General features: G+C 39.2%; 3 protein-coding genes across 3 annotated transcripts; 1 reads left to right on the forward strand and 2 right to left on the reverse strand.

Annotated features, from left to right (window-relative positions):
- Nucleotides 1-2,437: 2,437 nt before the first annotated feature.
- On the reverse strand, nucleotides 2,438-6,345 carry tlr9 (toll-like receptor 9). The gene is made up of 3 exons (XM_034696382.1): nucleotides 6,310-6,345; nucleotides 3,126-6,098; nucleotides 2,438-3,008 (listed from the first exon to the last, which is right to left on the reverse strand). Exons 1-3 carry the CDS (start codon nucleotides 6,310-6,312, stop codon nucleotides 2,802-2,804), a joined length of 3,183 nt encoding a protein of 1,060 aa, XP_034552273.1. The 5' UTR covers nucleotides 6,313-6,345; the 3' UTR covers nucleotides 2,438-2,801.
- Nucleotides 6,346-6,808: 463 nt separating this feature from the next.
- apeh (acylaminoacyl-peptide hydrolase) lies at nucleotides 6,809-19,525 on the reverse strand. Its single transcript, XM_034696383.1, has 23 exons — nucleotides 19,223-19,525; nucleotides 18,671-18,800; nucleotides 17,240-17,366; nucleotides 17,046-17,133; nucleotides 16,817-16,892; nucleotides 16,647-16,738; nucleotides 16,132-16,206; nucleotides 15,895-16,032; nucleotides 15,719-15,810; nucleotides 15,592-15,632; nucleotides 12,788-12,909; nucleotides 12,552-12,612; nucleotides 12,363-12,460; nucleotides 11,439-11,490; nucleotides 11,178-11,266; nucleotides 10,950-11,088; nucleotides 9,217-9,300; nucleotides 8,921-9,001; nucleotides 8,421-8,509; nucleotides 7,986-8,176; nucleotides 7,594-7,696; nucleotides 7,407-7,513; nucleotides 6,809-7,307 (listed from the first exon to the last, which is right to left on the reverse strand). The coding sequence occupies exons 1-23, from the start codon at nucleotides 19,232-19,234 to the stop codon at nucleotides 7,202-7,204; spliced, it is 2,193 nt and encodes a 730-aa protein (XP_034552274.1). The 5' UTR covers nucleotides 19,235-19,525; the 3' UTR covers nucleotides 6,809-7,201.
- Nucleotides 19,526-20,516: 991 nt separating this feature from the next.
- Nucleotides 20,517-27,052, forward strand: capza1b (capping actin protein of muscle Z-line subunit alpha 1b). The gene is made up of 10 exons (XM_034696015.1): nucleotides 20,517-20,749; nucleotides 22,796-22,859; nucleotides 22,996-23,047; nucleotides 23,243-23,306; nucleotides 23,398-23,604; nucleotides 23,689-23,768; nucleotides 23,918-23,996; nucleotides 24,095-24,166; nucleotides 24,304-24,366; nucleotides 25,530-27,052. The coding sequence occupies exons 1-10, from the start codon at nucleotides 20,711-20,713 to the stop codon at nucleotides 25,668-25,670; spliced, it is 861 nt and encodes a 286-aa protein (XP_034551906.1). The 5' UTR covers nucleotides 20,517-20,710; the 3' UTR covers nucleotides 25,671-27,052.
- Nucleotides 27,053-27,086: the final 34 nt, after the last annotated feature.

Here is a 27,086-nt window from a genome sequence, read left to right on the forward strand (position 1 = left end):
TGACCTGCCCTGCCATCGGGTCCTCGTGGGCGCGCACTCAGAAGCTGGCGCGTGCGCGACAGGTTGGTGGGGCAGCACGAACAGCAAATGATGGGAGGAAGGGATTTGATTTTTTTTTTTATAACACCTACATTCACGTCTGCACTGTAACTTTTCCGCAACATAAACCCACATTGAACGTATATAGTAAATAAAAGTAGCCAAAATAAACAACTGAATTCCAGTTTTCATACAAACCAGAAAACAAAATACCCTCAATCAGTTACTTAATCCAATCAAAGTCCGTTTTTATGATAAAGTAGATATAGAGGCACGTGATAGGATAGAAGCCAAAAAAAAGTTCAAAAGTTTAGCCTGCAGGGCTGCAGCTTTTCAGCACACACTTAGTTTACTTACACTAACTGAAAATAAGCATGTCTTCACCACATTCACCATATCTTCATAATTTATACAGTCTATGGCAGGGGCGTCAAACTCATTTCAGTTCAGGGGCCACATACAGCCCAAGTTGATCTGAAGTGGGCCGGACCGGTAAAATCATAACATAATAATCTATAAATAACGACAATTCTAAATTTTTCCTTTTGTTTTAGTGCAAAAAAGTACAAGTACATTCTGAAAATGTACCTTTGAACAAAAACAGCTGTTTTTTTGCCATGATGAGTCTCATAGTGGGGCTGAGTATTTTACTCTTTAAGACCTGACATAGTGTGTAATGTATGCTGCAAAAGAACAGAGAGATTATAATAATGAAGAAGGTAAAGTTGATTATTTTGGACCACTCAGCTCCTGCATGAACAGTTTGCTTGCTGGACAGTGTTGTATGCAGGGGTGTAGCGCTAGTGTTAATAATTAGTGGATCATCTTACAGTGCTTTAAAAAGTCTTTATGAATCTCAACTGGATTATGCAAACAGCAAGTAATCTATTTTCTCACTTTGAGCAAAAATGTCCTGGAAAAATAGACACCCAGAGGACAAATCTGAAATAGTAGTTACTTTTATTGAAAAATTGCAGTTAATGTCTTCTCTGTAATTTTTTCACTTTGCAAAGTTGTTCTGCGGGCCGGATTGGAACCTCTGGCGGACCGGTTTTGGCCCGCGGGCTGCATGTTTGACACCCCTGGTCTACGGTCTCCACTCTTAAAAAAAGTGACAGAAATAAACTAGACTGCCAGCTCACAGGCTAACACAGATGTTCTGCATGAACTTATGTCACTTACATTCTGTGGTGGATAGTTATAATGTATATTTATTTATTTATTTATTTTAACCAGGAGAAAACCACATTGAGATTAAAAATCTCTTTTCAAGTGTGTCCTGGCCAAGATCAGCAGCAGCAAATTCCAGAAAAGATACAGGCAAACAACACATAATTCTAAAACATTACAACATATCATGGGTTTCAGAACAAAAGTCATCAGTCAAAGCATCTACAAACGGAAGCATCTTCCTCAAGAGCCTTCAGTCTGCTTTTAAAAACATTTAAAGAGACAAGCTCACTCAAACCCAGGCTCTCCTACAACTGGTTCCAGGCTGCAGGAGCAGCATATCTAAAACTCTTTTTCACCCATTTCAAGACGCACTCTGGGGAGTGAAAACAAAAGCAAGTTTTGTGACTGGGTCACATAGCGGAAGACTGTAGCTTCCAGTATTTTTCAAATGAATAAAACTTAGGCGACAGCTACTTTACTCCACTTTGAAAAACGAGCCTCATACTTTTGACTCCACTACATTTCTATGGATGTTTCCAAAATTCTTCTCTAGAATTTGATCCAAAATATAAAAAATTGTGTTTGTGTAGTTCTGCGAGTGGTTTGTCTAACTGGTGTTGCCGTACCTGCTCTATGGTCACCTGGTTCCTGGTCCATGGACTCAGGACAGGCAGATAATTTATTGGTGACAATGATGTCTAAGGCAGTGAAAGATGACGACCCTCCACCTGAGCGCTCATGGCCAAATCTTAGTCCCATGCTTGAAGGTTTTGAAATGAAGAATGCGTTCAAGCAATCATGTTCACTTCTTTTAAAAAGTGTTGAATACTTGAGTATTTTTTATAGCAGGTACTGAAGTAATAATTTGACTGAGAAATTTTCACTTTTTAGAGTAACTATGCTTTGACCTAAGTACTTTGTTCACCACTGCTATTCGATCTCATCTTATGGTCAGCGGTCCGCAGGCTGACACAAGAAAAGCCATGTTTTCCTTCTAAACGTGTGCATTTGTTAAAGAGGGAAGTGTAAGAAAATACAGGTGCCCTCGTCCTTTGAATGGATGCAGCAAAGGAAATTGTTAGTCATCCGTAAGCTAAAAGTACAATCACAAGTTTCATTTCCTCAAAATATGTAACAAAGAAGAAGGGAAAATTAAGTTGAGGTGTATGGGTGTTTCATTTACACATTACATCCTTGAAATACCTAATGAAATCAGCATACTCAATTAAATCCAAGTTAATTTTATTTTATGAGTCCAAAATCAGTGTCTATGAACAATTTACAGCATCTTTGGTAAACATACAGCCACAGCTGCAACATTTTCATGCTATGACTAAACTCTTTGGAGGCAAGGATTAAGTCAGTCACTCAGCAGCAAAAAAGGGTAAAAGAATGTAAAGAATTAAAAATTATAATCTTGAAAGTTAGATATCAACATCATAAATAAGTATCACTTTTATAACAATTATGCTACGTACTTAAAAAAGTCATTTCGCTCATGTGAGACACAACAAGGGTTATTTTGACATAATGAGGTAATGAAAAGATGGCAAAAAATAGGACTTTTTAGATCAGATGTTAAAAGGTAGTCAGATAAAACTTTCACTCATGTTGTTGTCATAGAATTTTAAGTTATCTAAGGACAATGCCATTCTCACTTGGTTCCAGAAAAGAGGCTGTGCCTTTGGGTTCCTTGGCCATGACAACACAGACTTTCTGCACAACCTTTTTCTCAGCTGAAGGTACTTTAGTTTGGGAAACATCTCATCCAACAGAACCAGCACAGCCACATCCACCTGGTTTAGAAAAATCATAGATAATTTAGTATGATGAAAACATGTCTGCAGCAAAGGGCGGGGTAAGTTTCACTTCCGCAAAACGCAAATAAAATATTAAGAGTGAATTTGACTAACCTTCTCATCCAAAAGCCGCTGCTGAACCATGAAGAAAGCCTGGCGGATCACACCATTCACTGTTTCAGTACCGTTAGCACTGCTGGACAGCACAAACACCGTTTTCACACTGTTGTAGACGGCGTTATGTAGGTTTTCAATGCATGAAAGGCCAGGAACCCAGTCCCTCTCTTCTAGACAGAGACAAAACCTCCTGTGGCCAGAGTTCTCCAGATTGACAGTTAACTCATTGTAGACCCAGTCTCTCACAGCATAGTTCCTGGTGTCAAACACCACAAAAGCATCATAGTGATGATGTGAATCACCTCCAGGCAGCTGGGAGTAGCCTTTGTGTCCTGCCCAGAGTACCTGTAAGCAATACCACAGATCCCAGCCGTAGAGATGCTTCAGTAGGGGCAGAACAGTGAAGGCCACAGTCAAGAAGGAGCAGACGAGGGAGGCAAAGCTACCGTAAATGTCCTGGCAGGAATGCTGATCCACATTCAGTATGCTATTGCCTTGTTGGGACTCTGGGTATTCACAGTGTACATACGTGAATAGATGAGGAATCTGTATCGTAGTTGCACGCAAGTAGTCCGAGAACCATGATGTATCACAATCACATTTAAATGGATTTGCATGCAGGGTGAGTTTCTGAAGAGCACTGCCATTTTTAAAGATGGCAGGGAGGAACTCATGGTTCAACTCTTTGATCTGATTGTGGTTGAGATACAGATATTGCAAGGAGTCCGCCTCACTGAAAAAATCTTCAGGAATAAAACTAATGCGATTGTGACTGAGATCCAAAAGAGAAAAATTAGCTCCAAATCCAATGATGTTAGAAGGCAAGTTGGAGAGGGAGTTTTGGCTGAGGTTCAGGTGACGCAAGCTGCTGAGGGCTGAGATGTTCGGCCATGGGAAGCATTGCAATTGATTGCCGATAATACGGAGGTACTGAATACTTCCTGGGAGGTTAGTCAGCACTTCTGGTAAGATTGACTTCAGTTCATTGTTAGAGATGTCCAGATAGGCAAGGTTTGTCAGATTTTGGAAGAAGTGAATGTACTGCCTGTTGTTATCAAAATTCCACATTATATTCAGGTGGTTTCCATTGAAGTAGAGGTACTTCAAAGACTTGCTCACCAGCCTTTGATCTATTCGCTTTGCAATGCCATTATCTGCCAGACTTAAAACTTCCAGGTTAGTCAAATACTGAAGAAACTCTAAACGGTGGCCCATCCCCCTCATATTGAAGTGGAAGTCATTGTTACTGACGTCTAGCACCTTCAGGGTGCTATTAAGTTCACTGAAAGTATCTGTATAATAAAAATCAAGTCTGTTATATGACATACCCAAAAATGCTAACTTTTTCATGCTTTGAAACACCCCTTTCTTCAATGTTTGACTCATGTAATTGTAGGAAAGGTCCAAACAAACTACTTTTTCCATGTCCTCAAACATTTTTGTATTCAGAGACATTATGTTATTCTGAGAGAGGTCAAATGTTAGGTTCTGTCCGCACAAATGTTTTTTAAAGTCCCATAATGATGGAAATACATTCACATTGTCCTCAGACATTTCCATCCTGTTGGGCTGGTTTGATTCCCAGATGTCAACTCCAGATGTGGCTTCCCTATCAAGTAGCAAAAGCGAAACATCAGGAAAATTCTGTGTATACACTTTCTGGTTCTGACAGCTTCCATGCACCATGATCTCAGATGACAGACTCAAGCAACATGGGAGGAAGTTCAGCATGTTTTGAGAAAGGTCAATATTGATGAGAGACGGCAACTGCTTTAGGCCTTTGAAATCACAGCTATTGATGAAGTTCATTCTAAGTTCTAGAGTTGTTAGATTTTGTAGTTTGGACAGAACGTTGAAGCTCTTGTTTGAAACTGTGCGGAAAAAGTTACCACTGAGAAGAAGTTTTTGTAGACCAGATACGTTGCTCATATGTGGGGAGAGGATCAGTTCGGGAAATGTCTTCAATGGTTCGTAGTTATAGAGGAGGCTAATCCAAGTTAAGGCTTTTAGCTCTGAGAAGAAAGTACCGTTCTGTATAGCATATGCCAGGAGGTTGTCAGAGAGGTCCAATCCATGTAAATTCTTTAACGGTCGAAAAAGACCATCTGGGAATGTTCTGAGAGAGTTTCCTCTTAAGCTTAGGAAGGTAATGGAGCTGTTTTCAGAATAGAGTGAGTTCGGATGGAGGAGAAGGGAGTCATTATTTGGGCAAGGAAAGCAGGGACGAGCTGCATGGTCACAACGCTGACAGTTCCATTCCAAAATCAATTCCTTAAGGGAAGTTAGGTTGGCGAATGCTCCATCTAAGACCTCTGTGATTCTGTTCTCTCTTAAATCCAGGTTCTCTAGAGAAGGTGGTAACCCTTTAGGGACAGCTGTTAAATTATTATATCCTAACGTCAGGTTTTTGAGAATAGGGAGCTCTCCTAAAACACTCTCGCTGATGTAAAAAGGCTGGTAGCAAGGGTTTGCATAAAAGCAGTTCCAGGAGAGCAAGAGCTGTTCAAGAAGTGGCGTTTCCAAGGGATTGGCAATGTGGAAGATGTGATTATTCTGCAGATCAAGGACCTTCAGGCTTTTGGGTAACCAGGGAATAGAGGTGATGCTGTTTCCTGACAGGTACAAAAATTCAAGCTTCAGTAGTTTGCTGAAGGCATTTTTGGCAATCTTCATCTCACATGATTGGGCAGAAGATCCCCGGCGTTCTGGTTGACAGTTCCCCGTTATTTTCAGCGTGTGGAGGTTTGGGACACCTGATAAATGTCTCTGGTTAATTTTCTGCAACTCGGTCTTACTTAAATTGACTGCCATAACAGTTTCAGACTTGATGGAGGGGACATTTTCAAGTCTTCGGTCAGAGCAGTCTACCATAGTAAAATGCACATCTGTTTCACATGGGAAGTATTTGGTAATTTTGGTCTTCAGTGATGGAAGAAGTAGGCAAAAGAAAAATATATTTTTCAACACAGCCTGAAAAAAGAAACCAAGGATTACAGTTTGCATATTCAGTGTACATTTTCACATATTATTCTATCATAAGAGCAGCAAAACAAATACTAAGAAACTGGCTCCAACTCTCTCAGGACCTCTCAGACAGACATAAGGTAATAACGCAACAATAAGGTACGCACTTAATTTTCTATAAGGAAACTGTAGAACAAATAAATATTTGTTTACTCACCATAACGGACTGTTGGGAGCCAGATAAAGCAATCTTCAATCCAGGTGTAGAGACAGAGATTGAAAATGTTGGGTAGAAGTCCATGCAGCGACAAGAAACTCGATCCATTTATGCAGAAGTGAAAGAATGTGGTCACATTCACAGAAGTCTGACGCAAATCATGTGGCCACAGATGAGCCCACGAGGAGCATTAAACACAGAAATCCCTCATTTCATAGCAAAGAATTACCAAAAAATATCTTTAATGACAACTGCTATACATTATATAAAGAATAAAAAAAAAATTAGCAGTTTTCTTTTCCTTTTGTAGAGACAAATGAAATGAAAAGATAGAAAACCTTTCGTTTTTTTTCCACAGACTGGGAGAGGATGACTTCCTTGATTCACTTGGAGTTCTAAAGAAAAAGGTATAAAGAACTGAAACACCATTTTAGGCACCAGGTTCAGTTTCAATTCACATATAAACTCATTTAGCCAGAGATTCATCCCACGCCAACACTATTTTTATAACAACTTTATTAAGTGCACTGTATCATGACATCAAACTGATTTTTTAAAAACATGACAATGAGCAGAGAAAAACATGTCTCTCAAACACAAATAACAGACTGAACAGCCCTTTATTTTGTCTATAAGTGTAGAGACTGCAAAATCCAAGCTGTTTTTATTCAAGTGCTGTGTTAAAAATTCCATCTGCTTCATTAGCTTTGAGAAAGCAACTGGAAACAACCATGGTAACAGCTCAATTACAAGAAGAGATTTTTTTTCTTTTACAACATATCTTAAGGTTTGAGCGTTCTTTTAATTCTTTGGCTTGGACCTTACAATGTCCATGAAACAAAAGCAGAATATCCCTTGCGCACGCTAGATTCCTGCTGTGGTATAACTACCATCATTGATACAAGTGTTGAATTATCCACAGAGCGATGTTCATGAAGCCATCGGACTCAGCATCCACCTTGGAGAGAGCATGGCCATTTCCTGGATACCACAGCAGCCTAAGAAAAAAATGTACCAGCGTATTAGTGAACAAACAATCAACCACGTTGTGCAGTGCATGTCAGACATTAGCAAAATCAGTCAGACAAGCTGCTTACCGGACTGGGACCTGCTTTGCTTTCAGAGCTCTGTAGTATTCAATTCCTTGCTTACTAGGCACTCGTTTGTCATCTTCCCCTAAGGTAAGCAACACTGGTGTCTTCACCTAGACGAGAGATCAGTTCTTTCTACTATATTGTGTCACGACAATAAAGAATGTGCATGCTCAAAGAAAGAGACCCCTACCTGTGTGACATGTTTAATGGGGGACTTATTTAACATCTGTTCCCACACAGCTGGATCAGGTAGACAGTCTGTGCTGTAGTCATAGCCGGCCTCGTACACGCACCTGCAGAAGTCATTGATAAACATCAACAGGAAGAGGAAGAAAACACTGAATAGCTTTGAGGTTTTTGTGTTCCTGCAGTGTTTGTGTGTGAGTGTGTGTTAGTGCATTATTAAACACTTCCATCCCTGACAGTGAAGCAGACACATGCCCTTTATCCCACTCACTTGCACACAGCTGTCATAGTGAAATGTCAGGGGTACAGATGATAAAACAATAAAAGATGAGTGGCTGTGTACGACTAAAGCATGAAAATTCAAAACAATGTGACAAATTGACAATGACAATGTACCAGTCAGGAATGTCTGTACTGCAAACCATGGAGGCCAGATTGGTCACGGGGTTGCGAGCCACGCAGGCCTTGTAGAAGTCCGGGTACTGGCCGATAAGATGACAGGCAAGGAAACCACCGTGGGAGCCCCCGGAAACTGCAACCTTGTGCATGTCGAACTCACCACCTTTCAGAACACTTTCAACTGCAAACTAGAGGGGGGGAGGAAATCAAAAGAGGAGGGACATTTTGAAAGACGTGAGGATTTGTAATGAGAAAAAAATCAATGTCACCGCTATTTTTAGATCCTATACTATAGAAACAAACCTCAATGCAATAAAGGAACTAACAGAGTCTTCAGTATATGTAAGGTATCAGCATAAAGTACATCTTAAAGCATGTAATTGAACTGAAAAGACAACAATGTTTGTTTTAAGCAGACTGTTTAACTCTTACTTGAACATCTTTGACATCCTGTGTGCCAACATTGCCAGGTAATGACAAAATGTTGTCCTGGCCGAACCCCAGAGAGCCACGATAGTTCACTATATTAAAAAAAAAAAAGACACATTAAAATTGTTGATATGTATGTTTCAGAGCTAGATATAAGGATATATAGTTTCACATGGAAGAAAATCTCTACAAGACTGTGCTTGATATTAGTTTTCTGTTTCAGACCTTTGGCCAAATGAAAAACGAATAGTTAAAAAAAGTGAACCAGGCATGTTCTTCTTTTGGCTTCTGTAAGCGCCCAGCTTACGCAATGTTCAGACTCCAACTTCCCCAATGAAACAAAACAAATGTTTCACTTGAAACAGAATATGATCATCGAAAACCTACACAAGTTTCAGCTTTAAAAGTCAGCTGGAGACAGCACATGGACCTTGCACATCACTTCCATACATGGATCACGGGCAGGCATCACAAGTTAAATGACAAATTAACATTTAACTTACCCAGTAATAAGGCAAAGCCCATTCGGCACAGCACTGATGATGACAGAATCCAATCAGCTACAATCACTGAGTGAGGACCCCCTTAGTGAGAGAATAAAGCTACTTAAAACACAGATGACACAGTTCATATTAAAAGATGTGTCTTTATGTGCTTTGCCCTGAATGAAACAAACGTCTGCAGCTTAGGTCACTATCATCAAAGCAACCACTGTTAGCATTGAACTGATATGATGTTTATAACAAACAAAAACATGTACTGTTGATTCTGTTTGAACACCAAAATGAAAGTAACCAACCATGAGGAGCGACGATGAGAGGCAGCTTCACTCCATCCTTAACCTCCTTTGGTTTGATCAGCAATGCTTCAAAATCAAGGCCAGCTGGAGGAATATATATAGAATACTAATTAGTTAGTCCCCCTAAGATTACATACACTGTTCATTATGTGTCATACACACAGACACATCTTATCAACCCTCCATATAAAGTATACCCTACATAAATCTGAAAGGCATGATCATTCATCCTGACATTGAAGAAAGTCACTCTAAAAAATCGATCAATTCATAAATATATTAAAGTCAGTATTGATCAATTCACACCTGCATGTATTAGGAAAAGCATCTTACTAATTCATGAAGTTAACCTGTCCAAGCAGATCCCACACAATATAATCACTTTGTATTCAATTCTGCCTTTAAGATCTTACACTTTCAAATTTGTGTTGATGACATTATTAAATCAGGCAACAACAAATCATTTGTACGGCTATATATTGTGTTCCTGACTTGTGGAATACAATTATCCAAATATTAATAATTTTATGTTAAATATAAATGAATCACAGCAGTCTAGATCTATTTCTCTTTCAATATGACTCACCACATCACTACTTCATGACTTCTCTCTGGGATACGATTACAGAAAAACCTACACTTTGCCCTGTGGCGGCTTTTTGTATTCTTCAGTTGATAAGCTATTGTGACGCATCAATAAATGACTTTCTTGCAATTTCAGTTATTGGAGTATCATGACATTATCATTACCCTAGGTCATGTACTGGGTGCTGGTTGCACTGCGATTCCCACCCATACAATGGGATACGATGCGATATGATACGTTATGATAGGATGTGATATAATGCAATACGATACGGTACGATACTGATCAATACTATACCATTTAATACAATACAGTACAATATGATACTGTACAAGCCAAGCGGCAACCTCTTGTCTAAAAATATGAGTCCAATGCAGAAGTGCTAAAAGCTGCAGTTCATCGAGAATCTGCTTGAGGCTGGCTCCGGAAGTACCGGAAGTCACATACACATGAATGGGAAAAAGATGATCTTTACAGCAGAAATAAACATGTTTACAGCCTGGTGCAAAAGACAAGTGTAGTCTGGATAGCTCATTTCGAAGATATTGAGATTACAAGTCTTCCAATGAGAGGCACAGCTGACTTGATTGACAGGCGGGAACACTGTAGCTGTTGGCGAGGAGGCTCAAAGCCCGCCTCTTTACGTCACACTTCAGAGACAGATGGGTGACGTCACGGATACTACGTCCATATTTTATTCAGTCTATGGTGCAAGCGCTACCATACGATACGATACTGCACGATATCATACGATACCATAAAACACGGTACGATGCCTTACGATAGGATGTGATACAATGCAATACGATACGTTATGATACAATGGGGTACGATACTGATCAATACTATACCATTTAATACAATACATTACAATACAATATTGTACGATACGCTACGATACTCTACAATACAATACTGCACGATATCATACCGTACCTTACAATGCAGTACAATGTGCTTAATTGAGGAGATTTGTCTGGCTGATTATTTTAGTGTAGCTGTGGCACTGTACTAGACTGCTGTGTCTGGAGATGTAGAGTCTTATTTGTGTGTATGAAACAAAATGAAGGGCAGAGAGAGGTATTGTATTTGTAATTTCCTGTAAAATATTTCATTTAAACTTTATTTTTTAAATGTGAATTCTTACGGTATTGGCTGTTCTCCTGCTCTGGAGGAGGGGTGAAAGTCAAGATCTGCCAATCAATATCTGGCAACGTCTGAGAGTCTTCCAAAGTAACCCAGTCCACTTTCTCCTCAGAATCCCTTGGGGGAAGGAATCCTACCCTCTGGACACAGAAAAAAAGACATTTCAGTGTGTAATACTGAACACTCTCCATCACATGGAGTTGTAGAAAAAAAACAACCCTGATCTTACCAGACTTGGAGGGCTATTTGGAGAGGAGCAGCTGACCACCATCAGATCTCTCTCTATGTTCAGCAGACACCAGTTGCCAACATCGGAGTCTACAGTACAGACAAACAAAGAGCATAAGACCCAGGTTGAAAGTATTCGTTCAAGAGCTTTAATAACACAACTATGGTAAGCAAATGAGTTAGTAGAGAGGAAAACAATAAAGGAAGGGGAGGAGGAGCTGTCTAGTCCTAAAGAGGATCAAAAATGTGACATGCGACTCACTTGAAGTCAGAGGTGTGATGCTCCCAGTGCTTGTGTCCACCATCAACAATTCCTACAAGACAAGAACTTTTGTGGTAAATAAGTATTAAAATACTCTCCGTTTGATTAGATTTGTGAGTAAAAAATATTTTAATAGTAATCTAAATCAGGGGTTCCTAAACTTTTCATCCCGCGACCCCCAAAATGCAGGCGCATTGGCTCGCGAACCCCATTGTCCCTCAAAGGGTTTTAATGTGGCTTCATTTAGTTGGTCTGCAGAAAATTAGCCTACATATATGAGCATGCGGCTGTGTTTCCTGTGCAACTGAACGAATTAACCTACTGCTACTGATGCTTTTGATAATTAAGTGGTCACTAACCATAAACTTAGGAGTCAAACTCATTACATTTTCTATTTTCAAGGTTTTATTTCAAGTTTAGCTTCTATTTTTGTTGATATTTATTTACTATAAATGATTAAAATGTACTATTTTTAGATAACTTTTTTATTGCATTTTTTCCAGTATTTCTTTGTTCACCACAAGTTAACAAATTAATACAAAACCAACAAAGAGAAAAAAAAAAAAAGATAAAGAAAAATATAATAATAATAATAATAATAATAATAATGATCAAAGAAATGATCAAAATTAGCACTAAAAACAAATAGGAAGATAAACATAAAAAAATATATATAAATAAAAAAATAAAAATATATATTTTTAAATAACTTGAAAAAAAAAAAATTCTTGAAGACATCTCAGGAACCCCCATTTGTGTCTCACGACCCCCCTGGGGGTCCCGACCCACACTTTGGGAACCCCTGATCTAAATAATAATAATAATAATAATAATAATAATAATAATAATAATAATAATAATAATAATAATAATAATAATAATAATAATAATAATAATAAGCCACGCCCCATAAACTCACAATACCTTGCGGCTGCGCTGAGGACAAGCGACAAGAACACGCTGACTATCAGCTGACCAGCACTGAGGGGACAACTGAGAGCAGTAGATACCAGTGAAACCATCTGTGAAGATAAACAAGAACACACAGACACAGCTATATTAGATAAAGAGTGGAAAAAAGCTGCATTAATGTCACGATCAAGTGCTCCTTACCCTCTCTAGGCCGCTTCAGCACATCCACCACCACTGTTGTCTTCTTAGTATACCAGTCATACTAGAAATACAACGTGCAAGTAGAGAGAAAAGTAAAAGACAACATATGTATTTATTATTAACACACTTCAGTAAAGATAATAAGGCTACACATTGTTTACAGAGAGGGCGGTGCACTTTGTCCAGGATGCATATTAGAATCGTCATAAGTGAGAAGAGGTTGTTTCCTGTCCTACCATACACATCCTGCTGCACTGCATGTGTGGCCCATAGACGGAACACTCCAGGTAAACAATCCGACACCGATCTGGGCTCAGCCTGGGGGAGTACACCGCATTGGTGCCTGATGACAGCTGCTCTAAAGTGACACAAAAACAAATATAACAAACGTGAACACGTGCCAATAGTAACAAAGTTTGTTTCTGGTAGAACAGTTGTCGGATGTAAATCACAGTAACCACGGTGGAGGGGTTCACATCAATCTCATCGAGGCCCTGCCCCCTTGCTGGCGACTCTGCCACCTGTGTCTGTGATCTATGTTTTGTGTGTTTTGTGTGTTTTTAATGTTTTTATTACACCATTTGACTTATCATAATCACCAGCTTGAGTAGATCCTGGCATTACAACTATGGCTTCAATTAATTATTGCACTTTATTCTGCCTTTTTGGGCTCTGGACGACAATTGTTTGGAGAGTCACTCTAACAATGCAAGCCGAGTACGAACCAGGCCCTCCCTTTATCACCTACAGCCGGCAGGAGCTCCTGCAACTACGGCCTCCTCCCTCGAGTGGACTGGATTCTGATTTCACCTGGCCTGAAATCAGACTTAAGCCGAGAAGGAGAGGCCACAGAGGAGGTGTTCGGGTGAGAATATAAACCTGTGTTGCCCTGATGCCTTACTTTACATGCTGCACAGAATCTACAACCACCTGGAAACAACAGCTAGCTCTGTTAGGGTTGTGTTTTTTGATTTTTGAAGTGCTTTTAACACTAGTGATGTGTCCCCCTGTGTCGAGGCTTCGAAGCGTGTGCCGAGTAATCCAGGAAGATTTCTGTGAAGCGCGTATCGAGGCTTGTGTTGATGACGCATGTGGTGACGTTCGCAAGCCGCCTGTACCACGTGACTGATTCAGGAACCGGTTCGGGGGTTTGGTGCGCGATTCGAAATATAAGGGGCAGCGCACAGTCACAAACTTTTCCCCAATTTGTTTCCACTTTCAGTTTTGACCTGGCCATTGTATCATAAAGACAGACACCATGTTAAGAAGTTCATTATTTATGTATTGGCATCACAAACATCATTCATTTATTCAATTCAAAGCTTCACACACCAAAGGGATGGTGTCATTAGAATCACTGTGCTTATTTATTTTACGTTTATTGTCCACTTGATGGCGCAGTAGAGCAAATGGAGCACCATGAAGCTTTGGCCCACGAGTGAACCAATTGGATGGAAAGCCTCAATGCTTCACCAAGCTTCGTCTCGCCATCACTATTTAACACTATTCAACCACACATTTCAGCAAATAATTAATTAATTTTACATTTCTTGGATATTGTTTATCTTTTGTCTCGCCCTCAGTTTGTCAGGCTTAATAATAAACACTCTGACACTATTTTAACCAAGACAGGAGCTCCACAGGGCAAAGTTTTATCTCTGTTTTAATTCACACTTTACACTGCTGACTATACGCATTGGTCAAGCTTCCTGTCATATTCAAAAGTTCTCAGATGACACCGCTCTTGTGGGTCTACTCACCCAAGATAATTACCTAGTCTATAAAAGAGAAATAGAATCTTTTGTCAGTCAGTGTGATTCAATCAATCAATCAATGATCAACCTTAATTTAATAATAATAAAAGGAGGTGTAGGGGATTGACTATAAAAGCACTAAAATAGGAAGGGCCGGTGGTTAAAATGATACAATAAATATACACAAGTAAACCTAGCTAAAACTGTTGCAGAGCTGGGTTGAAAGGTTAAAAATTAAGATTCTAAATTGTCCAAAAGGTAAAAGTGCATTTAATTCAAGACGCTGCTGCAACTTGTTCCAGGAGTCAGGAGCAGAGAAACAAAAAGCAGTTTTTCCCAGTTCTGACTGAACTCGAGGAACATGCAAAAGTAGCTGGTTCAAACTTTTTAAAATTAAATGTTGGAAAGACCGAAGAACTTGTTGTCGATTTTAGAAGAAAGAAAAAAGAGGTTTCTCCTGTGATAATAAAGGGTCAGCAGATTGAGATTGTGCAGTTTTATAAATATCTTGGTGCTGTGCTTTACATAAATTAAACTAGAAAAAGAACACCAAGGTAGTATTTAAAAAGGTTCAGGCAAGACTCTTCTTCCTGAAGAAACTGAGATCGTTCGACATCAGCAAGAACCTACTTTATGTTTTTTATCAGGGAATCCTGACTAGTGTCCTCTTCTATGCTGTGCTTTGCTGGGGGGGCAGCATTTGTCTTGATGACAAAATAAAGAATCAATAAGCTGATTAGAAAGGCTGGCTCTGTAATTGGCATTACCCCCTGACTCTCTTGAGGTTACCTTGGAGAAGAGAAAAAGGACTAAATTAAAAACTGTTCTGATCTTCGAAGGCAATTCCTCTGCACGGTGTTTTTAATGGACTGAGAAGCTCCTTCAGGGATCGGCTGGTGATGCCTCAGTGCAGCAGTCAGATTATTTAATGTACACTTGTCATGGATCTGACTCATGGCTGGTAATTATACCTCAAAAGGTGTGACTGTGTTGTTTATTTGTCGAGTTTCGTGACTGTCTTGTTTATTATTTGTTGATTCTGTGAACAGACCCTTGAGGCACATGAGCTTCCCCCACAGGGGATTAATAAAGTTCTCTAATCTAATAATCTAATCTAGCATCTCTGTTGTAATGCTTCTCATGCACGTGTAATATTTTGTGTTTGAAGCTGAATACAAGTAAAACAAGGACAATCGTATGTTATCATATAGCTCATGAGAGATTATGAATGCCTCTGTTGTAAGAGGGTGTTATAGGATGTATTCTACACACAGCCATTCACTTACCACATTTCCCACCAGTGAGATCCACATAGAACAGAGATGACCTGATAGGAAAATGATATCACTGAATGAGTATACAAACAATTCTGATGAGGCAGCTTTAATTATATTCAGTACTAAAGGTAATTACCTCCTGTTTGGGCAGTACTTGAGGCCAAGTCTGAAAGGCTCGTGCCACCAGCCTACAAACACCACACCTGTGTCACCTGGAGCCCAAAATGCCTGCAGAGTAAGATACGTGATTTTAAAAAAAGGAAGAGCAAGAGGGCACCTTTCTATAAATATCACACAAACTGCTGCACTAACCTGTCCAGGTGAGATATCGTCCGGCACGCCCTCCAACACGGAGACACTGTCCCCATCTATGTCCAAAACACAAAGCACAGGACAGCTCTTACTAACCAGCGCCTCCCCCCAGTCCTCATGGAAGACAAACTGCTCCCCCTGCAGGAATAAAAGAGCAAAAACACAATAACTTAAGCTTGATTCAAACGTTAACCATAAATGTTAAATATTTTGGTTTGTTTTTCATTGCATTTATACTTTTACAGCCTCCTTTTTCTCCACTCTTGTGATCTCCTCCTCCTCTGCAATGGAAGACAACCCTGTAGAGTCAGACTTCAAACAGAGAAGGACAAACAGAATTAAAAGTCATGAATCTGTCATCACTTCACAAATATCATACCACTACTATAACAGTGAATCAATATGAATCAAACAGAGGGATGAACACTTTTTTCTCTCTGCTCCTTTCAGGACACGCCCCACATAGAGTCAGTTTATCCAGTTGTGTAAGTTCTAAAAGGGCAATGGAAAACACCTCAGGTTCAATCAAGTCCAAAGCATTTGCAGAATGTTCATATTGAATGATATATCTTAGTACTAAAAAGGCACAAAGCCCCTCATATATACCAAAAAATGTCGTTATAGTGTGAGCAGTATCTCATACAACACCAGCATTGACATGGCTGGAATTTTAAACCTCTAAAGAACGCTGCAGCTGTATCGAGCCTAACATGATCTACAACTGATTAAGTCTCACAAGGAGGTTTACATACCTGGAAGAAGGATTCTGTCTTAGGCCTCTTCTTTTCTGCCACATACAAGAGGTGGGTCTCAGAGTGGGACCAAACCAAGCTGCCAAACTGATCTATAAAAGTAGAAACATGGAGTTATTAACCCCTGAATTACATATTGAACTTTGTATATTGAAGTGCAGAGGACTCACCATCTTCATAGACTTTGCCATGCTTCTTCAATGCCGTGAGATTGATGCTCTTCGTCTTGATGTTTTTACACCAAATCTGAAGGATTACAGAGAGAAGAAGAGTCAAAGATCTGCAAAGTCACAGATGGTTTTAAACCCACACTACAGGTTCAGATGATTCACAGATAAATGCTGATGAGCTACTCACAGGTGTCAATAAAAAGCCTGATTAAAACAACAGACCACACACCTCCAGAAACTGTACGTCCTCTCCTTTGATTTTGCACTCTCTGACAACAGCCTTCATTACACCTGAAGGGGAATCCTTACTGAGCAACCTATCAGGGGAAACAAACTGATTAGACATGTCCAGAGAGCTCGGGGTGAGGTGAATACAAACTTATTCAATCCCTCTACAGACAGAATATGAAAATGGTGACATACTCTCCTCTGATCTCAGTGCTGTTTCCAGAGGCTCCAGAAAAGACCACCGACTTGTCATCGTGGAACACAATGTACTGTCTGCAAAACTTGACATTCTCATTCCTCTCCAGATCACACTGACTCCATTCTGCAGAGGGAAGTACATATATGTTTATCAACATCACTGAAAATACAGACACCTAAAGATATTGTTACTAGGACAGTCTGTACTTATGGAAGCAGATATGTACCAAAATTAAAATGAAAAAGCAAATTTGGAAATTCAATTTCATTAACAGAAATGCTTTTTAATTTTCTAGATATGTGCACATTACTTGACTCATAAATACAATTTATATTCAATAATCCTATTTGCATTTTAATTGTCATCTTCAACAATGCAATACAAAATGTGCAAGCTTGAAAATCAAAGTTAAAATGAAAAAGGAAGGACTGCTTTTTCATTTTATTTTTGAGTAAAAAAATGCATTTAAAAAAAAGAAGCATTTCTGTGAATGCATTTTAATTTTCAAATGTTCTATTTAATTCGAATTATGATACTAACTTATATGGAAGCCCGTTTCCGCCAGTTAATTTAAAAAAAATTAAATTAAAAAAAAATATTTTTTTTAGGAAAAGTAAAAATAAAAAAAACATTAAAAAATTTAGGCCATAATAATGACATAGTAAGTCATAACAATGAGACACTAAGTCATAATTATGAGATACTAAGTCATAATAATGAGATAGGTCTAAATGGGCTTTAATGTGTGTTGCGTCACAGCTAAAGTTTGAAGGGGCTGAGACAAAGCTTTGCAGACCTTAATGCCTTCATAGACCATCAGTTGCAAACGTTTGGCGAGCAACACGGCTACAGTTGGATGCACCAAATATGTTGGATGGCCAGAATAATTACAGACAGAGAAACTGTGTGTCAATTGATGCGACTGATGGATGGACACAACAGTTTGAGACAGCGTGTGTATGTCAGTCGTAGGCCAAACTATGTATGGCATATAGATGGCTATGAGAAATCCCTATGGAATATGCATCAGTGGTTGCATTGATGGTTTCTCAAGAAAAATGATATGGCTAGAAGCATACAAGCATTTTTTTTTCTTTTTCTTTTACTTTTCCTAAAAAAAAATAATAATAATAAAAATATTTTTTTTACTTTTCCTTTTTTTTTTAAACTGGCGGAAACGGGCTTCCATAAATTTTGAGGGACATTTTTGAAAATTAAAAAGCAAATCTAACATAATTAGCATTGTTGAAGATGAAAATTAAAATGCAAATAGGATTATTGAATATTAATTGCATTTATGAGTCAAATAATGCACACATATTCAGAAAATTAAAAAGCATTTCTGTTAATGCATTTTAATTTTCAAATATATTCTTTCTCATTTTAATTTTGGTACATAATACATGCACTCACTCATATGTACTTACCCGTGTAGATGTTGCTGTATTTGCCTCCATACTGAGACGTGATGACAGGTCCCAATTCTGCTTTGCTCAAAGACGGGAACAGGCTGAGTTCTCTGTAGAGCCTGACGATGTCCTCAGGGTTGGACATCACCTGACAGCAAGCAGCAGAATAACTCACTCTACGCCTCAGTGATACAAACTGTCGCACGGCTAACAATGACCTATTCATTCCCTAGCTTAGTGAGCTACCCAGCCATAAGTTTGTGAACGCAGTTCCTCCCAAAAAAACACATCCAGCAGCGATATAATCACAAAACTCCGTCTTATTAGTCAAGAAAACAGATTCAGCTCAACAAACAAATCTATTAAGTGAACACGCTAGGTCTAGGTGGATTTCATTTGACCAGGAACTTCCTGAAGTGGACAGTAAACAACAATGACTGTCTGCTAGCTTGACTTGGAAGCTGGCTAACGTTATTAACTGAACTACTTACAGCATAACATGACAACGTAATGAACGCAAGCTATGCATTTGTAAATATATTGTGCTTGTTTTTGTTTGTCTCATCTTACCTGTGACTCCATGGTAGAGACGATGTGTGTCGCTAGTCTGCAAACACCAATCTGTTAGAACTACAATGAAGTGGACACTCCTGTCCTGGTGCAAAGATAGAATAATTTAATGTAACACCTGCTGAGCTTCCTGTAGCAACTACACAAATAAAGTAACATGTCTGGTAAGTAGCTCCTGAATGAACGAAAGTAGCAGGATTTCTGTATGAGTTGATAGTGGAGAAGTCTCATATGACAAATTGCAATATACGCAGGGACGTGTTGGAACGGTGTTCACCAAACTGAACCTTTTTCCCAGTTCAATTAAATGAACGTAACCTTTTATTTTGAAGGCACGCAAATTCTGCAACTGTCAACCGGAAGCAAAAGACAAATATAATAACTGAATTGCGCCCTCTTGTTTTTCGTTTTTTTTTTTTTTCATTTTTTCATTTTATTAACAAAATCAATTTACAAAACATTGTGGCAAACTTTCTTCTCATTCGCTTTTGTAATGAACAGGTGCAAATAGTGCATTTAAACAAATATATTTTCAACTCAATTCAATTTGCTTTATTGGCATGAACAAAGACATGTTGCCAAAGCACATACAATTTATACACATACATTACATATATATCACTGTCAAATGTCTGAAGTGTACCACTGTGCTTTTGAATTACTTTAGGTCATTGTTGATCATGTGCGGTATTGTAAATGCTCTTCTTTCTTCTATTTTTCTTTTTCTTCTTATGTTGTTGCTCCTATTTTGTTTTGTTTTTGTAGTGTCTTGTAAGTCCATATGGGCTGGGCACCATAAGGTGCACACGATGAATAATAAATAAACTTAACTAAACTATATTCATATATTCATTTAAACTTAAAACTTACGTTCTTAATCGAGGTTTTAAATTTGGAGTAGTTTATTTTAGCCCTGGATTGCATTATTATTATTATTATTATTATTATTATTATTATTATTATTATTATTATTATTATTTTATTATTATTATTATTATTTTAATCATTATTATCTAAACCATTGTTCTAACATGTATTTATTTATCTTATTTATTTTGTGTTCATCTGATCTCGTTAAATCTACCTTATTTTTAACTTTTCTTTCCACTCTTACTTATTTTATTAATTTTACTGTGTTGATTTTTTTAAAATTCCCTCTACGTTTTTATGACCATTTGGAGCTCAATGTGGTGAAATGTTGCTGGGTTTTTTTTTCGAAGTGCACAACTTTACAAACGGCGCCCCATGGAGAGGCAGAAGAGTAGTCAGGAGGGCGCTCTACATTTTTCTATCGGACACAAGACTGATAGGAAGAATTTAATGAGGAATTGATATGATGTTACCATAGACTGTATACACACTCTTGTACAGTAGGTGGCGGTATGCACCTAAACGCTGTTTGCGATCCGCCTGTAAATCGAGAGAAGAAGAAGAACCGCCGCACTGTTTCCGTCAATCAGCTGGTAGGTGGGGTCACAAAGAGCCAAGATGGCGGACTTTGAGGAGCCGCTGTCAGATGAAGAGAAGGTTCGGACCCTTAAATTCTTTGCTTAGGGCTACCTGTTCCTACATTTAATGAGTCACTTTTATTAAAATTATACTTACTTAAATACTTTAGTTTTGAAAAGACACGTTTTGGTGACGTAGCGGAATAAGTAACTAGTGTTTGTAAGCTATCACACGACAACTAGCCAATGCTAGTTAAAGCTCACTCGGCTAGCGGCGGAATTATATGAAGGGGTGCAAACACTGGGGACCTATACTACAAACTTTTAGATTTATTCTTAAAGTATGTTGTAAAAACGATGCCCTCTGCAGAAGTCGCGCTGCCTTGTTCATGAAAGCCTGCAGAAATGACAGTGTAGCACTAAGCTAACGTTAGCAGCTAACGTTACTTTGGATTTCTGGGTCAAACAGATTCAGTTGCAGCTGAAATGCTCGTCACCCTCACAAGGCTTGAGATCAGTTTATAGGGTGTCCAGAGTTTAGATCCAGCCTGATAGTGACACCAGTGACAGTGGATACCAGTGGCAGCTGGGCACATGTCCAGTTGGAGGCTAACTTGAATGACTGAATGACAGGCAGCAGTCTTTCTGATACAGCCGAGAATTACATTTACCATGTAAAAGCCCCAGGACACTTATCTTGTAACTAAAGAAAGCTGGAAACAAAACTGAGAAAATGTTCCTAATGAAATGGAAAGACATTTAAAGCTGCTGTTGGTAGGAATGGTGTAAAAAACCTTACTTTTTTTCTGCTGGGTTTGGAGAAGAGGTCATAATGCCCATCTGTACCCATCAGTAAGTGGAGTAATGAGACTATTGCGAAATCTTTGCGTTTTGAATGCCTTTGTATCAAGCAATGTTATTATTCCCCTTGTTCCCGTCATGACAGACCAATCATAGCTAATCTCCAATACTCTGTCCTGATTGGTTAAGGGGCGGCCCCTAGTATGTCCTCCGATTTGGTTATGAGTCCAGCTCTATCATGCCTGCACACGCCGATCTGTGTTGGGGGGCTAAGAGGAAAGCTGGTTGGTAGCAAGCGGCAACCTCTGGTCTAAATATGAGTCCAATGCGGAAGTGTTTAAAACTGCAGTCCATCGAGGATCCGCTTGAGGCTGGCTCCAGAAGTACCGGAAACCACATACACACCAATTGAAAAAAGTCGATCTTTACAGCAGAAATAAACATGGTACAGAAGACGAGTGTGGTCTGGATAGTTAATTTCTCGATCGGCACACACTGTACGGGGGGTGAATTTTTTCTAACGCAATGGTTCAGAAGATATTAAGATTACGAGTTTTTGCCCAAATAAGGACATGCCTGACTTGACTCCCGGACAGGAACACATAGCTGTTGGCTAGGAGGCTCAAACTCCGCCTCTTTACGTCACACTGTGCCTGGTTGAGTTCCGCATTTCCAATATTGCTGCCACCGCCGATCGATTTAGTCTTCCATTTTCCTCCTACAAACCAAATCTCTTGTGGAAATGTATAATTTATATTCTGAAAATTGTTATTTTAGAAGACATGCTTGCTAAAAGACTGTTTAAAGGTGCAGTTGGTAGGAATGGTGTAAAAAACAATAATTTTTGTGCTGGGTTTGGAAAAAAAGTCATAATACCCATCAGTGCTCATCAGTAATTGAAGTAATTTGAGATTATGGCGAAATCTCTGTTTTCCTAAGCCTTTGTATCAATCAATGTTATTATTCCCCTCGTTCCCATTATCACGGACCAATCAGAGCTACTCTCCTACCCTCTGTCCTGATTGTCTGGGAAGCCGGCACTACTTCCTCATAGAATGCACACGAGAAGTTGGCGAAATCTGGTGAGGGGGGTAGTGTTGACATTAAAAATCTCTCCCCAAACTGATGTTTATATCACGAATACTAACAGCAGCTTTATATATATCTATATTATACATCAAAGTCTCATTGAAAAGTTATTATTTATTCTGTTTGTTTTTCAAATAACAATATAAAATATCTTTGTATTTCTCTTTGTGCTGATAGAACAGTTCTTCCTCTTATTATCAACAGATTGATCAGTTGCATTCATTTTCTTCATTAGGTTCGCATTGCAGCCAACTTTGTGACTCATGCCCCCCCAGGAGAGTTCAATGAGGTCTTCAATGGTGAGAAGCATTAGTAGCTGGTCATGACACAATCTATGTTATACTAAGAAAGTATCAGATACAGTTTCCCTACAATATGATGTTGTCTCTGATTTATACAATTTTGTCTCACATCTTTCTGTTTTTTTCCTGCTAGATGTGCGGCTTCTTCTCAACAATGACAACCTCCTCCGGGAGGGGGCGTCCCAGTAAGTAGCAGGACAGAATTCAAACCTCTTACTGTAACTCACACAGCTCAACATTTGTTTCTCTATTGTATACATAGCATGGAGACACTAAAAGCCTGACAAGTGTTTTTAATGGGTCAAAGAAAGAAAATCAGTTTTAAAAGCCTTTCTGGTGTAATGCTAAAAATGCCTAATCTACCCATTTCTGTGGTGCAGCTCTTTTGCCCAGTACAACATGGATCAGTTCACTCCTGCCAAACTCGAGGGCTATGAAGAGCCGGTATGATGCTTTCTTAACTCTTTCCTATTTTTGTCTGATAAGGAAAATGATAAAGCCAGACTTTTCCAAACTGCTGTTCTTTTCTCTGCAGGTCCTGATCACAGAGCATGGTGATCTCGGCCAGGGACGCTTCCTCGACCCCCGTAACTGTTTGTCCTTCCGGTTCGACCACCTAAGAAAAGAAGTGAGCGACGTGCAGCCATATGACGGAGAGACGGCCCTGAGAAGCTGGAGAGATTCCTGTGATACTTTCCTTAGTGCCTACGTCAAAGAGCACTACCCCTCTGGAGTCTGCACTGTACGTCAAACAGATCAATGATTTAAGTGTGATCTGAACAATGTACCCTCACCCATTTTTACTCATATCGTCTGTGTGTTTCAGGTATATGGGAAAATGGTGGACGGTCAGCAGACTATCATAGCTTGCATTGAGGGACATCAGTTTCAACCCAAAAACTTCTGGTACTGTGATTCTCCTTCACTTAACTGAATATTCCTACATCTGATACATCTCTATCTTGAGGTTTTAACTCGTGTTTTTATATACATTTCTATTTTGTACAGTTCTTTATATGCTGTGTAATGAAAGGCTTATCTTGTCTGTACCACAGGAATGGGCGCTGCAGGTCAGAGTGGAAGCTTTCCATTGGTCAGTCCACTGCTCAGGTGGTGGGAGTTTTGAAAATCCAGGTAAAATAAGCTCACTTCCTTTAGCTGCATTCATGATCCTATAAAGATGAAAATATTATTTTTAATTCAGCACAATAATGAAGTTAATCTATCCTCAGGTGCATTATTATGAAGATGGGAATGTGCAGTTGGTTAGTCATAAGGAGGTAGAAGAATCAATACCAGTGACTGTAAGTAAAAAAATGTTTACACACGCAGTCATGTTTGTCCTTTTAAACCTTGTGTTGCTTACATTGCTTTACTATACAGAGAAGATTATCTCTGGGTAGGACAAAAGCTGATTATTATCTGTGTCTTGTTTAAACAGAGTGAAAGCCAGACAGCCAAGGAATTCGTTGACATTATTGAGAATGCGGAAAATGACTACCAGGTAAGCTACCTTTTAATTAAGAGTCAAGTGTGGATGAGAGCAGTCACATGTCACTTCTGCTTGCATAAGCGACCACGCCTCTATTTTGGGGGAAAACAAGTTCTGTAAAAGCCCTGGCTGTGTAGCGCTATTACTAAACACTGTTGTGCAACAACAACAATTCACAGTGACATATTCTTTATCAAAGAGCAAAGCAGTGTAAAACGAAAACCCTGCGGTTTGGGCCAAAGAGAAGGAGGTTAAACGTGGTAAACTTCAGTACCAGTGTTCAGTCGCTTGAGGCTTTCATTCACAGCTCTCATCATCATTATTATTAGATTGATTTGAAGTATTCCCTGTCGTTGGGTTCTTCACAATGTCATATCACAGTCCATTAATGGTGACTTCCTAGTCACATCCAAGCGGCAACAAAATGAGTCCAATGTGGAAGTGCTAAAAACTGCAGTTCATCGAGGATCCGCTTGAGGCTGGCTCCGGAAGAACCAGAAACCACATACACACCAATTCCAAAAAGCCGACCTTTACAATGGACATAAACATGTTGATTGACAGGCGGGAAAACTGTAGCTGTTGGCTAGGAGGCTCAAAGCCCGCCTCTTTACGTCACACTCGCTCGACAGCAGCAATATGACTGCCACTGCCGATCAGCCTCAAAACAGCGCTTCAGAAACAGATGGGTGATGTCACAGATACAACGTCCATATTTTATACAGTCTATGGTCACATCTCATTTACATTTCTTATTTATATGTCTTTAAGTGAGCACTGCACCAAAGAAGCATGCTAGAAAATAAACATGCTAGCTTGAGTTAGTTTGTTTTATTATTTTCAAAAATGACTGGTTACCCTGACCTTGTGTCTGGAAATACCCTTTACTATTGCTCATGCATTTTTTTCTTGAAACTACACTCATATGTAGGCCTATTTTAAGCTAATAAATTGCCCAAGACCTCAAATTTCCATTTACCACCTTTTTGGACAGACATCTTTCCCACAAAAAAGGGGCGGGGCTTCAAGTTAAGTGCAAAATACCACAATGGGTTGCTCTCATCAATTAGTCTAAAATGACAGATGTAAGTTTTATTATATAAACACATCTGAATACACTTTGTATGATGAATAATTGTTCTTAATACTTGTTTCCCATTACTCTTTGTCCTCAGACTGCAATTAGCGAGAACTACCAGACCATGTCCGACACTACATTTAAAGCCCTGCGTCGCCAGCTGCCTGTGACACGCACTAAGATCGACTGGAATAAGATTCTAAGTTACAAAATTGGCAAGGAGATGCAGAACGCCTAGAGGAAGGTCGGGGACTGACCAGGGAGACACACACTCCACTGGGCTCACAACCCACTTATACATGTGCAAGGACTAACCAAAGCAAAACTATATCAGTATGGGGCAAGGAATTAATAATACAAAAACAGTATAACTGAAGATTTACAGACTGTTAGGCACAGACATCTGTCTGCTGAGAGGAAGATGTGGTTATGGAGATAATCATGGTTTGAAGAAGTAGGGTACGTCTGGATGTATGTTGTGAAAGAGTTGTGTTGGGTCAGTGTGCAGGGCTGTGCTCAGGACTGCTACATTTTAAGAAGTTAATCATCCTTCTTGGTCGCCTAATGAACCAATGACCTCTCTATATAACATGGTTTCAGAAGTAACAATACTTACCTTTTAAGTTCAACTTATGCAGGACTGGGATCGTGTCACAATGAAGATCTCAGCACACAGGGAAAAGAACAAGGACCGCACAAGGCAGCTGACTACAGAATTAAAGCACATCATCTCATATCAGGGTTTAATTTTGGACTGGATAACACTAAGTTTGTAAAGGTTTTTGTGTCACTGTTGATATCACATTGAGTGTAATTTGAAATTTGATGCATCTGGAAAAAAAACAAACAGGAAAATCAACGCAGTCTGAAGTTGTAGTTGGTACAAAAGCTCAGTATTGCTGAACTGACACATACGTGATATGCTGCCAGTAAAAGTGAGATTTCAGAGTAGCAGGTTCCTCTGCATAGCTCTGTTCCTGCACGTTAGACTTCTTTTGTTTGTGTCCGTCAGGACTGAGGAAATGTTTACTTGTTTTCTGTTGTGCTCTGCTGATGTATGTATCTACCCATGCAAGCTATAATGACTGAAATGAAGATAAAGCAACTTTTATGCTGCTGCATCTGTAATGCATTGTCTCTTCTCTTACTTTGGCAACACCACCTCCATTGCTGTACGGCTTTTCCTTTGTGAAAGGAAAACAGGCTCATGTTAACCAAGATTTATTTGCCAAAATCTCTTTCCTATGGTAAAGAACTCCATCCTCCCTCCCATGTATGCAAATTTCTATTTTAATACGCTGTTTTTTTTGTTCTGAGTCTTAGGTTATTGCACTCTTCACTGTAAACAACTGTTTGTGTATTGGTCAATACCAAGCCAACGCAAAGCGGTGGCCATGTAAGGCGACATCATATACTGTACATGTTGCATAACCTCTGTAAGGCCACATCATACTGTAAGTGTTACATGACTTGTATGTAGGCTGACTCTGGATCAGTTACTTGTTAGCTATACTATGTGCAGTGTTAAACCCTCACACTATACTACAACCGTGTGCCGATCAGTTCTTAAGACTGTACTGCCCCATTCTGTTGTACAAATAAATGGACTGAACATCTCGACTAGGCTGGTGTTTTTTTTTTCAGACTGTTGCGA

Source organism: Notolabrus celidotus, chromosome 11 (assembly GCF_009762535.1).
Source record: "Notolabrus celidotus isolate fNotCel1 chromosome 11, fNotCel1.pri, whole genome shotgun sequence".
Lineage (NCBI taxonomy): Eukaryota > Metazoa > Chordata > Actinopteri > Labriformes > Labridae > Notolabrus > Notolabrus celidotus.

What these genes read in the sequence shown, in the direction of transcription:
- tlr9 (XM_034696382.1), bottom strand. An exon ending in AGCGGCTTTTGGATGAGAAG is followed by an intron (nt 3,009 to 3,125) that starts GTTAGTCAAATT and finishes TTTCTAAACCAG; the next exon opens with GTGGATGTGGCTGTGCTGGT.
- apeh (XM_034696383.1), bottom strand. An exon ending in CATCACACCTCTGACTTCAA is followed by an intron (nt 11,267 to 11,438) that starts GTGAGTCGCATG and finishes TCTGTACTGTAG; the next exon opens with ACTCCGATGTTGGCAACTGG. An exon ending in GCAGGAGAACAGCCAATACC is followed by an intron (nt 9,301 to 10,949) that starts GTAAGAATTCAC and finishes ATATTCCTCCAG; the next exon opens with CTGGCCTTGATTTTGAAGCA.
- capza1b (XM_034696015.1), top strand. Translation starts at nt 20,711, where the DNA reads ATGGCGGACTTTGAGGAGCCGCTGTCAGATGAAGAGAAG. An exon ending in CGCTGTCAGATGAAGAGAAG is followed by an intron (nt 20,750 to 22,795) that starts GTTCGGACCCTT and finishes TTTCTTCATTAG; the next exon opens with GTTCGCATTGCAGCCAACTT. An exon ending in GTTCAATGAGGTCTTCAATG is followed by an intron (nt 22,860 to 22,995) that starts GTGAGAAGCATT and finishes TTTTCCTGCTAG; the next exon opens with ATGTGCGGCTTCTTCTCAAC.